Here is a 16,615-nt window from a genome sequence, read left to right on the forward strand (position 1 = left end):
AGAGGGCAGAACACGATGTGTGTGGCATTTTATAGTCCTGTAGCAACAGAATCAGCCAGTGGAGGTCACTAGCATTCTGGATAATTCTGTATTTTGATGCGGGCAGTTTATTTTTCTTAGGCTTGTTTGCTTTGTCACATTTCAGAATGATCTGAAGATTAAAGATAAATTGTAGACTAAGGTAACCAAATAAGATTTTTAATTTGTCAACATATAAACACTCTATAAAGTATTTTTAATTGTGATTAAATTGTATTCTGGAAGTAATCCATTATATTCTGTACAAACTATTTCTTAAGCAAAAGTTGCATTTTTATTAATTTTGTGTTTATTCTGAGTAAATAATCTGCCAATTGCAATTCATCCTCTTAATTATTTTATAAAGAAGTATTTAATAATGAGGGAGTAACTAACATGCAAGCTTAAATGCCACAGCATACTTTATTGTAGGTAGCCAGTTTGACCATCAGGGGGCACTCAGACTTTGCTAAATTAAAACAGCTTCCAAATTTCATCCTGCTTTTTCAAGTTAATAATTTATACTATTTTGGGGCCCTTCATTTCAGTTTTCTTAAGTTCTTGTCAATTTTTTAATTGATTTGTAAGAAAATTCTTTGTTTTGTCTGAAGTTCTAAGGAGATGCTACAGAGTTTAGGTATGAGGTTATTAAGTGTATATATTTTCTAGAAAGTTTACATCGATTTGAATAATGATCCAGAACCTTGAAAGTAACAGGACTTGAGTATATTTAGCCTAGATCATTTATCATATTTACACTTATCCACAGAGATACATAAGAGAATGAAAGCCTAACTAAGATCTTTGATTACTGATTTATTTTAACATAATTTTATAATGCTTTTAATCTTCCGAGCTCTTTGCAAAGAAGTAAACATTTTATAAATAATTGATTTCAGGGCTATATTTCTGACATTGTAGTGTAAGCATGACACATGCAGAACTTACTGTAATGCATGATTTCTAAATCTTCACTATTTATATCATTAGTATCTTATGTCGACTAGTCAGGACCTTTCATGAAACTTCTATAAAAAGCAAGTTGATACTAGTTCTATACAGTTACTGAGACTTTTTTCTTTCTCGATTTTATATTTTGTGGTTTTGCTGTTAGCAAAGGAAACAGGATGCGCTGGGTGAAAATTCATCCCTCCCAGCACAAAGCTAGACTTACATGAGCATTGTGCATGGAACTAAGTGGTAGTAGAAAGGAAGAAATTCCCACACACCCTAAACTCACAGCTCTTCAGTCGCCACTGTGTGCAATAGCCACCACTGCCCCGCTGAGTCTTTTGTGTAGAGGATTTGAGATATGCCCTAATGCAGATCTGATGGCTCATGGTCCCTACACCCCCTCTTCCCCTATGATTCAGGCCTATTGAGGACTGGCAGAGAGATTCCCTTTACTATACACGGAAAATGGAGGCCTTCTCTGCACCCACATCACATGCTCCCCTTATACAGCCCCACCGTGGAGTTTAAACGGTACAGCAGGCCTTGTATGGGCCCTGGGTGAATGTCAACCTTTGTGCATCAGTTCTTGCAGGTGTAGTGTGTGAGGGTAAAATGTTCTGCCATCCACTGCCAGCTTGATAACTAGAAAGAGAGTCTGGTCTTAAACATAGGTTGTCTCGTCATAGATCTTTATATCATAATTCAAATGTGATTGCACTTGGAAGCCTTAGTTTTAACGTCCTCAGTTTTATTATTAATGAAATTTCTATTGGATGTAGTTTATAGAAGCAAGATTGATGTCATAATTCTCTCTGTTTAAGTTTCCATTGATCTTCCTGAAGTACATTTGTCCAGTTTTTCTTCAGAAAATGATCAATTTGAAGTAAGTCAACTGTTCTTTTTCATGCTTATTAAAAGTACAGAAAAATATCTTCATCAGCTGCACCTATCTTGAACGAGTTATTTTTCAGGAGGAAATAATAGCCCAAGTTGAAGCAAGTTTTTATTCTAATTCACAGAAAAAAATATATATGACCACCCAGGAATAGAGATACTTTGTCACAGTATGGAGACTGGAATTAAGTAGTCAGACTTACATTTTATCAGTGATAAGCTTTTTTAGACATTTTTGAAAAATGAGTAATTTTGGAGAAGGACCACAACTTCACCCCAAGTCATTGTTGGGAAGAAATTCTATACCTGCTATCTCACACTCGGAGGGTTACTAAGAACTGCCTTGTGAAAAAGAAACAATTCTGTTTGTCTACCGCATGGTATTGTGTCTCAACAATGCTTTTGCAAGATAGATTCACACAGGCTTCAAGCTCTTTTACAAGATTAGCCAATCTACTTCCAGGCATATTTTTATGGAATATCAATGTTTCTATAACTAGGTCCTTTTCAGTTTTGTTTGTTTTTCTGATGGAAGATCTTTTTGTTTTCACTTAACATAGAGTATAAGGGTTCAACAAGTTCTCTGCCAGAGATGTATCCAGCTCAGAAATAAAAGAAAGTTTTCTGTTTTTCACTGAAACTTCTTTGACTTGATTCACTCTATTAGTATGTACCAAGGGGAATCTAGACCACCTCTCTCGACATTTTCTTTATGGGGACAAATATTCTTCTTTAGGCACTTTTCACTTCCTTTTTGTTTCCAGAGCATCTTCCATATAGGCCCTTGTCTTATCAGATTAAATAGGCATCAAAATAGGAGATTTGGTCTAGAGAAAAATAGATGAGGAAATTGGCATTTGGAACTTAAACTGCTTTTTGATAGAACCTTGACGACATCTTTGGTTCCATGCTGGGATGCATTTTAGAGAAATTGAAGCATGTAGAGAGATATGAGTCTATAAATTTGTCTCAACTTATCTCCTTTATATAGACTCTTACAGTTCTTCCCTAGCAGTTTTGGATGATGATGATATGCTTCCTGTGTGGATGATGACTGTCATAATTGTATTTGCTGATTCAGAATATAAACCTTCTGGAATACAGAGAGCTTTTGTATCTTTTATCTGCATTGGCTAACATTTAATTTCAGGAGGCTGTTTAGGAAATGAGGCTTGTCACATTTTCTTTTTGCAACTCTGAATTCAGAACAGTCAGTAGTTTTCCACTGTCCATTCCTCTGGTCTCCCATTTCCATTTGCTAACGATACCCCAGCCTTTTTTACATGCCAGTGTTTTCAGAAAAGTCGTTCCAAATTTGTCCCAGCATTCTACCAAGCCTCTTCTGATGCCCTTTTCAGTGGCTGTGTCCCTTGCTGTCCATCCTCTGGTCTACCACATCAAGGCCAAGATCCTGGTTTGCTGCTGCTGCTCTGTGCCATATTGCTAGTGGGTTCTGGTCCTAATGTCAGTGCAATCAGCCATGGGAGAATCATCTCAGTGGGGAGAGATCCTTGGGTGCTCCAACACTACTCCTCTCTCTTCTGCCACCATAGAAGGGGGCCAAGGTCCTGCGATTGTGGCTTCCCTATAGCCCTGATCATCCCTGCCTACCCTATCCAGGGGCGGCTCTAGCTTTTTTGGCATCCCAAGCACGGCAGGCAGGCTGCCTTCGGCGGCATGCCTGCGGGAGGTCCCCGGTCCCACGGATTCGGTGGCACGTCTGCGGGAGGTCCGCCGGTCCTGCGGCTTCGGCGTACCCGCCGCCGAATTGCCACTGAATCCGCGGGACTGGCGGACCTCCCGCAGGCAAGCCGCTGAAGGCTGCCTGACTGCCGCCATCACAGGGACCGGCAGGGCGCCCCCTGCGGCTTGCCGCCCCAGGCACGCGCTTGGAGCTGCCGCTGACCCTATCGTCCCCTTGAGGCCATTGACAGCCAGCATAACATAGTGCTGGCTTCATGCTGCTTTAAGTTCTGCAAGGGGACCACTGAAACCCAGCTAGCTTAGAATTAGGAGAAAGTAAAGGCCAATTTTCCATCCACACTACCAAGCTGTGCAGTGTGATCGTCAGGCATACTCAAGAATCTGGGTCCAGATGATCAGTTCTGTCTTGTATTTATTTGGGGCTGGGCCAGGCAAAAAAAAAGCCAGGCACAGAGAGGCATCCTGAACGCTCTACCCTGGTGTAATAAGAATCAACCCTCTCTCATTGATAATGGAAGATGAAGAAGCAGACTGAGTATAAATAGCAGCTATCAACTGATGATTTTGCTTTGCTGAAATACATGAAAGATGAAATGATTCTTGCACAGTCCGTCACAGAAGTCACCTCACTCAGCAACAGGTGGCAACTGATTCTGTCCCAGGAAGAAATGATGCTGCAACCAGAACAGCATCTCCTGAAATCCATTTCTGGAGCCTGAATCTGTACGGTGTTGGGTGCCTCCTGAACTATACGGAGGACTGTCAACTCCTAAACTAAATGGGAGCTGAGGGTGCTTGGTACCTTGCAGGACTAAACCCTTAACCCCAGATTTAGCAAGCTGCCCCTTTTCAGCAACGTGTGCAGACCCCTTCTTGAGCATGTGCTTAAAGTTAGGCACATCCTTTAAGTTCATTGCTAAATGAATAGGGATGGCCATCAGCATACGTGCTTTGTTAAACTGGCGCTGAGGTTGTAAAGCTGAATGTCTAATGAACCTCACCTTGAGGGCAAAATGTTATACTGGTTGCTTTGCGTGTGTGTGTGTAAGAGTTTTTTAAATTTATGACTAAGGGTCTCAGATGGATTTCATTTGAATGGTATAAAATGTAAGATTAATGCTGTAAGATTAATAAATTAAAATAATTTGCTTCAACAAGATGTATCGACTGGTAACTAAACAGTTCTTTTTAATTTGTAATATACAACATATATGAATGTAAACTCTTCAGTTTAATATTTTGGTTGAACTTTAACTGAGACATTTTTAGTAAGGACAGCTAGTATATTATAGACCTTCTAGGATTTTTGCCCAAGTTCAACAGAAATATAAAATAACCTATTACACAACACAACATACTTCTTTTACTTAAAAGGGTAAAACATGTTATAGTTGTAGTGTAATGAAACTCCCCTCTTGCTCTTCAGTTAAGTTTATCTTTTCAGTTGTTCATTAGTAGATCGTAGTAAATGTAGCCCTTGTTCTTGAGCCCTTACTCACCAGTGGGATTACTTGCTTGAGTGAGAATTTGCAGTGTCAGCCTCTGTAATTAGACAGAGAAACGTATAAAATAGTGAGTATTCAGAGATTATTTGTACAAATGTTTTGACATTTAGGATCTTTCACTGACTTTCCTGTGATAGTTATTAGAATATTTCTTTTAAACCCTTGGCTTTAAATCATTATCTTTAGGATCTCTTTTTTCTTTAATGGAATACTACAGGTGTATAAAATCTCAACATAATTGATTTAAGAATAAGTCCTGTTTTAACTGCTGTGAAGGTTTCAAATTGACATTTGTTTATATTTCAACAGTTTGAACAGCCATATCACAAATATCTCCTATTCAGTCTTCCTTATGAAAATCAACTGAAGCTTTATTTTTTAGTGCTTATCACAGGATTGTTAATATAACAGTTAATTCTCCTACATCATTGCCCCCATGTGATTATTTCACAGCACCAACACAATACACATGCTGCACACAAAAGATCAAAATGATTCCAGCTTGTTTGAGAGATTGAAAAGGGTTTGTGATGCTCTAGACACAAGATCAGTCATTTAACAGAACAGAATTGCAACTGCATATGCATCAAGGTAGATCAAAGGCGGCCGAAAGGCTGCACATTTACATAGGAACATGGGTGATGCTATGGGAACCCAGTAGCTAAGTTCTAACAACAGTTTTGGCAACAAGGGAAATAAGGAAATTTGTTTTTGTTTGTGTCTTTTTTCTTTCTTTCCCGTCATGTATTTTAAAAGGTGTAAAGGTTTCATGTGCAGCAAGAACATTCAGGGCCAGATCCTCAGCTGGGTAAATCAGCATTGATTTCAATGGAGCTATTCTGCTTTACTTCAGTTGAGGATCTAGCCCTGAATGTCATTGCTGTGCATTAAACTTTACCATCCTGTGTTCTAAAATGCCTCGAACCCTTTCTTTTTGTTTTTTATCCAAAAAATAGAGATGCAGTTATAGAACTTAGTAAATTTACTATCTTAACTTGGGAAGAAGCATTAACTTGACTCCTAAACTTTTAATATTGTTTTACCATCTTCTGAATATGTAAATACCACTTTGTTTTGCAGGAACACAAGCAAAAGGAGAATAACCACTATAAAATCCAAAGGTGAGAAACAAATGTCTTTCTAAATATAATTTATATTGTATATGCAAGCCAAAGTAATGAGTCTGCACCATGGATAAGAGGGGTCATGATAAAACTATATAAAATGATCAATAATATTGAGAAAGTGGATCAGGAGCTTCTGTCCACCCTATCTCATAACAGAGGAACCAGAAGAGATTCAGTGAAAGTGAAAGGTGGCAAATTCAAAACCAGTAAAAAGAAATAATTTTAAACATAATGCATAATTAAGCTGTGGAACTCTCCGCCACAGGATGTGGCTGAGGCCAAAACCTTGACAAGATTTAGAAAGGACTGGACATTTATATGGATAACAAGAATGTCCTGAGTTATAAAAGTTAATCCTAACAAATTTTAAAGGAGTATTAAACCTCATGCATCAGGGTGTATGTCAATCACTAACGATTAGGGATTAGGAGGAGATGTAATGTAAAGGGCAGATCACCCCATAACTGCCTAATGAGAGTTTTCTTGCATCTTTCTATGAAGCATCTAGTGCTGGTCATTGTCAGACACAGTGTACTGGGCTAGGTAGACCACAGATCTGATCTATATGGCAATTCCTCTGTCCCTCATCAGTTGCAATACTCTTGCTGCATAACAGGGAGCTATCACATTCAGCCTAAGAGTACAGCTATGCGGTGTGCACCACTTAGGGGCCCACTCCACTCACCTTGAGCATCAGATTTAAGCGAGTGGCTCTTACCTTTCAGAGTGCTGGACAACTTCTTGCTCCTGCTTAATGTCCCTTCTCTCATATCTACCAACATTCCACTTGCTCCCCTCTTGCCTTGTGGCTCCCTTTACATTCTTCTCCCACTGTCCTATTTGTGCCTTCTTCCATGAGCAGTCTTCCCTCCACGTGTGTGCCATTCGACCACCCTATTCCTTCCAGGCCCTCTGTGTAATACCATTTTTCTCTGGAGCCTTTCAGTCACAATCCACCAAGCATAGCCTTGTAAAGAGTGAAAATCACCCATGAATGAACCAAAAACAAAAAATGTATGTAAGCTCCCAAGAGACACCGCAAATTAATCTAGTCAACTGATTTGTTCTTTACAGGCAAAGTTAGCCTGCTTTCCTTGCATCTACTGATGTTTCCCCAATACACCCACCTCCATCTGTTGTCTTTTTTTGTTGTGCTTTTGATCTAATTCATATCATAAGCCTCTTGCAATCGGAGCCTTAGCAATTGACAAAAGGGATCTGAAGACATTAACTCTTAAGAAACTATAGAAATAAAAAGGACCTTTATGGCTCTTGGTCCATAGAAGTTTTGTAGGACCCTGGGACTGTGCAACCTCAGAGACGAAATGCAGTTCTAGGGGGAATGTTCCTTGTTTTGTGGATATGAAACACGCCATTAGTCGTCCTGGGCTGTCTTTTACCCTGAACAGACCTGGACTGCTCCCAGCTTCTGGCAGTAGGGCTGTTTTGGATGCAGTCTAAGACTCCACTGAATATGCCCAAGTCCCTGCCCTGGAACCAGGTTCAAGATCGGCAAGATCCCAGACTAAGGGTACGTCTATACTTACCTCCGGGTTCGGCGGTAAGCAGTCGATCTTCTGGGATCGATTTATCGCATCTTGTCTAGACGTAATAAATCGATCCCGGAAGTGCTCGCCGTCGACACCGGTACTCCTGCTCCGCGAGAGGAGTACGCGGAGTCGACGGGGAAGCCTGCCTGCCGCGTGTGGACCCGCGGTAAGTACCTTGTAGTTCGAACTAAGATACTTCGACTTCAGCTACGTTATTCACGTAGCTGAAGTTGCGTATCTTAGCTCGAACTGGGGGGTTAGTGTGGACCAGCCTTTAGGCTAAGCAGTACAATCTCGAGGGTCACACTTCAGCAACAAAATAAAACAGTCAGTTTCCACGTGCCAGCTCACAACTGAGCACGTAAATCCGATGTAGAATTGCCAGCGATGTGTTTAGCTATTTCCGTAGCTGTGTGCGCAGATGTATGTGCGCAATGGCGCATTTTTGCATGTGCAAGTGAGCTTCCTTTTTATAGACCGATTGCACAATGAATGCCTTATTCTTCTCTGACGTTGGTTTACACCAACATAATTCCGTTGCCTTTGGTTGAGTTACCCAAATTTGCCCTGCTGGAAATGAAAGGAGTTTCGGGACCTGAGTGTTTTGTGTCTGGAGTCCACCTTTACTGGCCCTCTAGTCCCTAACCACAGAGGCTGTATTTTGGAGCGGGCAATCTGTGCTGTAACGGGGGATGCTGTATTTTGGAGCGGGCAATCTGTGCTGTAACGGGGGATGCTGTATTTTGGAGCGGGCAATCTGTGCTGTAACGGGGGATGCTGTTGACGACTCTTGTGCTGAAGGCTCCCATCCCCGTGCTAGGCTGGTGACTCCCCTGCAGTGGAGCGGAAAGGCCGCAAGTGCCAGATTGTGGCGTTTAGGCTAGGGAAGCTGGGTGATTTGCCCCCATTGTAGCATCCCCAGTTGAAGAGGTGAAGCTTCGGAGCCCTCACCCGCTGGAAGGGACTAGCCTGCAGGAATTGTGGGCGGCAGATGGTTTGTATTTTTAGTTATTGCCCAAAGCACTATGAGCTCTGAGGCCTTTTTAATGGAATGAATGAGTTAAAATAAAAGTATGCGGAGGCCACTTTCCTCTGCACTGCTGCCGTATCCCTGCTCCCATTGCCCCGGGCAGTATAGTAGGGCTGCTGTGCGGGCTACTGATAGCAAGCAGCCGCCACCAGAAGCCCATCTGGAGTGGAGGATTGCACGAGGCAGAGGGTCAAGCTGCAGTAGTTACTGCCCACTCGGGCTGTGCTAGCTTCTGCCACTTTCCCCCACAAGTCTGGAGGGGGAAGAACCTGGTGGAGCCTGGCTGAACCCCCATGGGGCTCCTGCAGAGGGGCGTCCATGCAACTGGGAAGAGGAGGAGCAGCGTGCCCTGGAGGTAGCAGCCTCATTTCTATGCTTCTCCCCCCCCCCCCACCCCCCAGCTGGGTTCTGCTGCTGTAGGCCATCCCCTATGCTTGCAGCAGCAGAGAGGAACTTTTAACCCTATATTAAGACATTGCCAAAGTCAGTCGGGTCAGAATTTGCCCCATCGTCTCCTCCTAGCTTTTTGTAAAGTCCATGTCACTTTCCTGTGTATCGTTTTAAAAACCAAATGCTTCAATGCTCTTTTCCTATTAAAAATATTCACAGCAGCAGCCAGCCCTGCATTCATGAGCAACCCTCCTATAACATGCAAATGTTAGGGGGAAGAGGTTATTACATGGCATTCGTTATTGTGAAAGATAATGAGTTAAAATTATTAAACAAAGAGTTGACAAGTCACCAGCTTGAACCAAATCTTTGTCAGCGTTTCTCCTTCAAGTGCACTGTATTTCTCTCCCCCCCCCCCCCCATTTTTAAACTTGCAGTAATGCTCATACTTTTCTCCTTCTCTCTGAAATGAGTGAATTTCATGCCAGGGGACGCTTCAGAATTAAAATGCTCCTCTCGCTATTATTTTGCATACATTTCTCGCTACGCTTGCTAATTCCCCAAATCATCTGTGTTTAAATTGTTTCTCCGGTACATTCCTATTTGATCCTGTGGGAAAGTTGTGATACTTTATTTGTGACATCACTGCCATTTCCGTGCCAGCTCTGTGATGTCATTGTGATTGTGACTTCACTTCAGGGTCGAGTAGATAGAGAAAGTGGAGTATAACAGACATCGCTCCTATTCAGTCAGACAACAGATGTCAAGTAAATTGCTTTGAGTGGAAATGTTTTATCAAACTACCTTGAGAAACAATGAAGTGGGACTTTCTAAATCAGCGTGCAGTATTTGTGCACAACAATCCAATTAACAAATAACAAGCCTTGTAAGCTACACAGTGTGTTGGAAATTCATACCTAAGAGTATAATAATACCAACTATACCTATACAATGAGCCTAATACAGTGATGGGTTCTCAATTAGCTGTTACCACCCAAGAAGGAGATCTTGGAGTCACCGTGGATAGTTCTCTGAAAACTTCCGCTCAATACCCAGCAGTGGTCAAAAAGTCTGATGGTATGTTAGGAAAGGGATAGAAAATATGACAGAAAATATCATCATGACACTATATAAATCCATGGTACGCCCAAATCTTGACTACTGCGTGCAGTTCTGGTTGCCCCATCTCAAAAAGGATACAGTGGAACTGGAAAAGGTTCTGAGAAGGATAACAAAGATGATCAAGAGACTGAAACAGCTTCCATATGAGGAGAGACTAAAATGATTAGGGCTGGTCAACTTAGAAAAGAGACAGCTAAGGGGGGGATACGATAGAGGTCAAGATAAAATCATGAATGGTGTGGAGAAAGTGAATAGGAAAGTGTTATTTATCCTTTCCCACAATACAAAAACCAGGAGTCAGCCAATGAGATTAATAGGCAGCAGGTTTAATACAAACAAGAGGAAGGACTTGGTCACACAACACACAACTGACTGTGGAACTTATTGCCATGGGATGTTGTGGTGCCAAAAGTATAACAGAGTTCAAACAAGAATTAGATAAGTTCATGGAGGATAAGTCCATCAGTGGCTATTAGCCAAGATGGCCAGGGATAATCCCCTGCTCGGGGTGACCCTAGACCTCAGACGACTAGAATCTGGGAGTGGATCACTCCAAAATTACCCTGTTCTGTGCACTCTCCCTCATGCGCTGGTACAGGCCAATGTCACAGACTGGATACTGGGCTAGATGGACTATAGTCTGATCCAGTATGAAAGCTCTTACGTTCTTATGAGTTACATAGTGTTTCCGAAAAGCTGTTGTCTGTCCTAATTCTAATCTGATGCATGAAAGCTCTCTACAGTGTGTGGGTATGTATATGTATATATGTGTGTGTATATATAATTGCTTTGATTTTTTTTCTCCTAGCTTTCTGGGGTGAGTCTGATGACAGCAACTCAGAAATTGAAGCTGCTTTGCGTCCACAAACCCATGATACATATGCAGATGAATTTGATGACTTCTATGACTGACGTATTTAACACGTGCTTACGCGGGAAAATGTAAGCTGTATTCTCTTGCAGAAACTGCAGTTTTATTCTGTGTGTTTGGGTCCATATTTCTGTAATGTATCTAATATCTTGTTTGTTTGGCCATATAAATGTTGAACAAATAATGTTCAATGGCTCTCTTTGCTTGCATACGTGTGTTTTTATTAAACATATATTTTAAGAAATATTTTGAATTCAGACAGATTTCTTTAAAATTGTCCATACTTTTTAAACAAAAATCAGCTGATGAGAATGTGTGTGTTAGTGGTTGGCTATTCCCCACGGATAGAAGGAAAGTGATGGTATCTCCTTAACTGTCCATGTGCTATTAGCGTCAGACTCAGTTCTAGTCCCTATTGGTTATTATTATTCCAGATGTTTTGGACCTTTTTTGAGGTAACATTTTTGTGGGGGTTGGGAGTTGGATCAGTCCATATTATGTCACATCTCTTCCTCTATGGGTCAGAGCCAGTCCACTGTCAGCACCTCTCCCAGCCCGCATCCATGATCTCCCTGCTGGCCCTCGGTGCTCGGCACATGCAAATACATATAGTAAGAGATGAGCCCCTTGTTAAAAACAATATTCACGAGAGTTTGACACACACTAGGAGGGTGGGAGGACAATGGGCCCGGTAAAATAAAAACGAATGTGAGGTTACTCACACTAATTACAAAATGGAACAGATTCTGTACTGGTTGTGGATTTTTAAAACCTGTTTATAAGTGACTTTTTTTAAAAGGCAAGTAGAGGTTGCTGGAGAGGTTAGATGGAGGGGAGCGGAAAGGAAGTGGCAGAGAATAAATACGTAGGAAAGAGAGAGGGTGGAGTGGAAGGGTAGAGTGGTGGGCTGGGACAGGTACAGGAAAGAGGAGGGGGAGGGAAGGGTGAAGATAAAGATTGGTTTGAAGACTGGGGGCAGCATGGTGAGGTAAGAGGGAACATATGATCTCGGTAAGAAACATGTTCAATACAGCAGTAAAATCACCCAATGGTGGAGAATGGGACCCTATGGTTAGTGCAGGTGGATGGGGGCTGTCATCACCTACCTCCCCTTGTGTGAAAAGAGTCTGTAGTGAGGAGGCTGGCGGCAGAGCTCCCTGAAACCCCGAGTGTCCTGGAGATGTGAGGCAGTGTGCTGAGTGGAAAAGCTAATCAGCCCTTGGAGCAGATCCTGATACCCTGCTCCTGGCCAAGTTCAGCTGCAGCAGCTGCCTTTCTTCCAAAAGCTGATCTCTGCCTGAGAGAGAGTTGGAAGATGGGGCGATTTCCATCAAAGATGGAGAGCTGGGCGTGGTCTGCCCATCACTGCTGTCTCAGACCTTGGCCTCTCATCATTTCCCCAGTTGCTTTGTGTATATGTTAAAAAAGGATGTGGGGGGAGGATTTGATCCTTGTGAGACTCCACATGTGAGTGCTCTGGAGCTGAAGAACTGGCAGCCGTTTCAGAGCTTTCCTTTCAACCTCTGCTATGTCCCTGAGGTGAGACAATAGTCAATGGTATAGTATGCCACAGACAGATCCAGGAGGATCAGTATGGGTGTTCTCCCCTTGGCTATGAACAGAGAGAGATCACCCATTTCAGGAACCTCTGTGGCCCTTATACCCACACAATCCGAGCGCCTCTGAATCTCTTTTTATCCTTACAATGCTGCTGTGAGGTGCGGCAGTGCTGTTATCCCATTTTACGGATGGGTACTACCAAAGCACAGACAGACGGACCGACTTGTGCACCAACTGGCCAGTGTGGCCGCTGTTGGTGCACACTCAGTTTCCTGGTGCATGTTAAAGTGCCATGTAGACAAGCCCTGAACGTCTTCCCCACACAGGTAGTTTGTGGTGGAGAGCAAGGAATTGAATGTGGACGTCCCAAGTCCCAGCCTCATGGGCTGACCACTAGACTATCAACACTATCCTTCCCTGCCCAGGCCTGAACCCTGACTAGGATACCGGGGTGGATAGCTGTGTTTGGAGTGGATACTACTTTGCTAGTTTCTATCAGGTGCAAAAACGGGAATCTTGGCAGTGTTTGCAAGGCCCCCTGGGTCCCAGGGGCGTGCACAAGCAGGGGCACGCTTCCTCCCACCCCAAATCTCTGTGTGCCCCTGCAGCCCAGGGAGGGAGAAAGCAGCAGGGTGGCTGGCTGCCCGCTGAGTTCCTCCTCCCCTCACCCCTACAGCTGCTGCTTCTCCTTCCCTGCTGCTGGAGTCCCAGCACTGCTGCCTGCTTTGCAGACGCCTGCTGAGGTGAGTTAGGGGGTGGCGGCGGAGGCAACGCCTGGGACTCCAGCAGCAGGGAAGGAGAAGCAGCAGCTGTTAGGGGTGAGGGGAGGAGGAGCTCAACCGGCAGCCAGCCGACCTGCTGCTTCCTCTCTCCCTGGGCTGCAGGGACACCCAGTGCTGCTGCCAGGGGGAGCCGCTGCTGAGCAATCTGGAGCGGGAGGGGGTAGTCACGGGAACCTTTCATTTGTGAGCCAAGGGGAAAATATTAGCAAACGAGAGAGAACGTCGATGGTGATGCCCTGCTTGGTGGCGACATGGGTGCTGGGGGTGCAGCAGCACCCCCTGGTTTGAGGTGGTTTCTCCCCACTATACAAATTGTTCCAGCACCACTGGGTGTAAAGTTGAGGGCAGTTTCCCTTGTGACCCACGGTAGCTCGGTGGGTGGGGCCCACCTTAATTTCCCTTGACTGGGAGGAGGTAGGTTTGCTTTAACAGCCCAGGACAAGGACACTAACCCACACTAATAAAAGACCATGTTCCCGTTTTAAGGCAGCTTCAGGACAGAAGGAATTAGCACAGGCCGTTCATAAGCTCCTCCCTCTGGACCCTGGGCCAGAGCTCCCAATTTAAAGGCTATAACACCAGGTCTGAGTCTGATTAGGCTGGTCTCCTAGAGCTTGAGAGAAGCCACCACCCACTGCACCCTGTGTGGCTTCCACTCCCCTCTGTCTTGCTCATCGTCCTCTTCCTGTTTCTATAGCCCAGCCCTGTCTCCTTGTTTATACCGCAGGCTGGCCCAGTGGCCCCTAAAGGGGTTAGTACACTCCTGTGATGGAGATGGCCATTTCCTGCAATATCCTTGAAAGACCTTATTTAATTAAGTTTAAGTATTTGGGGGCTCCATTGTATGATTGGCTGGTTTATGTATTATTGTGGGCCAGGATTGTACGTCCCCGCTGGAGACCCCTGATCAAGTCATCTCTTATCTTTCTCTTTGATACATTCTGCTTTAGTGGCTCACTATGAGGCAGGTTTTTCCAGACCTCGAATCATTCTTGGAGCTCTTTTCGGAGCTCTTTCTAATTTGTCAGCATCCTTTTTGACATGTGAACGTGCGATGTGTTGAGCACCTGCAAGCCCCCTTTAAGTCTATGGGAACTGCAGATGCTCATCACTTTTCCAGATCTGGTCCAAACCCCCCAGACATCCTGACTCTCAGGCCTGGTCTACACTACGAGTTTAGGTCGAATTTAGCAGCGTTAAATCGAATTAAGCCTGGACACGTCCACATGACGAAGCCCTTTTTTTCGACTTAAAGGGCCCTTTAAATCGGTTTCTTTACTCCACCTCCGACAAGGGGATTAGCGCTAAAATCGGCCTTTGCGGGTCGGATTTGGGGTAGTGTGGACGGAATTCGACGTTATTGGCCTCCGGGAGCTATCCCACAGTGCTTCATTGTGACCGCTCTGGACAGCACTCAACTCAGATGCACTGACCAGGTAGACAGGAAAAGCCCCGCAAACTTTTGAATTTCATTTCCTGTTTGCCCAGCGTGGAGAGCACAGGTGACCACGCAGAGCTCATCAGCACAGGTAACCATGATGGAGTCCCAGGATCGCAAAAGAGCTCCAGCATGGACAGAACGGGAGGTACGGGATCTGCTCGCCATATGGGGAGATGAATCAGTGCTAGCTGAACTTGGTAGCAGTAAATGAAATGGCAAAATATTAGAAAAAGTCTCAAAGGCCATGAAGGACAGAGGCCATAACAGGGACGCACAGCAGTGCCACATGAAAATTAAGGAGCTAAGGCAAGCCTACCACAAAGCCAGAGAGGCAAACGGAAAATCCGGGGCAGAGCCGCAAACATGCCGCTTCTACGCGGAGCTGCATGCCATGCTAGGGGGTGCAGCCACCACTACCCCAACCGTGTGCTTTGACTCCATCAATGGAGAATCACGCAACAGGGAAGCGGGTTTGGGGTACGAGGAAGATAGCTCACAGCACGGAAGCGGAGAAACCGGTTTCCCCAACAGCCAGGATATGTTTATCACCCTAGACCTGGAACCAGTAACCCCCGAACTCACCCAAGGCGTGCTCCCAGATCCTGAGGGCACACAAGGGACCTCTGGTGAGTGTACCTTTGTAAATATTACACATGGTTTAAAAGCAAGCGTGTTTAATGATTAATGATTAATTTGCCCTGGCAATTGCAGCCAGTACAGCTACTGGAAAAGTCTGTTAACGTGTATGGGGATGGAGTGGAAATCCTCCAGGGACATCTCCAGAAAGCTCTCCTTCATGTGCTCCCAAAACCTTTGCAAAAGGTTTCTGGGGAGGGCTGCCTTATCCCGTCCGCCATGGTAGGACACTTTACCACGCCAGGCCAGTAGCACGTAGTCTGGAATCATTGCATAACAAAGCATGGCAGCGTATGGTCCTGGTGTTTGCTGGCATGCAGACAACATCCATTCCTTATCTCTCTTTGTTATCCTCAGGAGAGTGATATCATTCACGGTCACCTGGTTGAAATGGGGTGATTTTATTAAGGGGACATTCAGAGGTGCCCGTTCCTGCTCGGCTGAACAGAAATGTTCCCCGCTGTTAGCCACGCGGTAGGGGGAGGGGTGAAGTGATCATCCCAGAGAATTGGGTGTGTGTGTGAGGGGGGGGGTAGTTGGGTTTGTGCTGCATGTTAACCCGGAAACCGCAGCCCCTCTTTTTACATTGCAAACCCATTTTAAATGGCCAACCCAACGGGTGTTTGGTATGGGAAATGAGGGCGCTACTGTTTGAAACCATTCCCACATGTTAAGAAGGTTAAAAAAGCCAAAAGACTGTGGCTTACCATGGCTGCCTGCAAGCTGAAATCTGTTGCCTGGCACTGCGTGAGTGATCTCTCACACCAAACCGGCAGGCCCTCAATATAAGAGGAAAAATGCGACCTTGTAACGAAAGCACATGTGCTGTGTAATGTGAACAGCAAAATTTAACGTGAAAGAGTGTACCCATTGTTCTCTAAAATGTGTCTTTTTTAACTACCTCTCCCTTCTCCTCCACCAGCTGCAAATGTTTCTCCTTCACAGAGGCTAGTGAAGATTAGAAGGAGAAAACGGCAGACTCGGGATGATATGTTCTCGGAGCTCCAAATGTCCTCCCACGCTGACAGAGC

At 44.4% G+C, this 16,615-nt stretch overlaps 1 protein-coding gene across 1 annotated transcript in view; it reads left to right on the plus strand.

Annotated features, from left to right (window-relative positions):
* Nucleotides 1-11,206, plus strand: part of KIZ (kizuna centrosomal protein) — a 93,524-nt gene extending 82,318 nt beyond the window's left edge. Inside the window, exons 13-14 of the mRNA XM_065401784.1 lie at nt 6,156-6,196; nt 11,103-11,206. Coding sequence (XP_065257856.1) covers nt 6,156-6,196; nt 11,103-11,206 — 145 coding nt within the window. The remainder of the gene's footprint in view (nt 1-6,155; nt 6,197-11,102) is intronic.
* Nucleotides 11,207-16,615: the final 5,409 nt, after the last annotated feature.

Source organism: Emys orbicularis, chromosome 3, assembly GCF_028017835.1.
Source record: "Emys orbicularis isolate rEmyOrb1 chromosome 3, rEmyOrb1.hap1, whole genome shotgun sequence".
NCBI classification, from domain to species: domain Eukaryota; kingdom Metazoa; phylum Chordata; order Testudines; family Emydidae; genus Emys; species Emys orbicularis.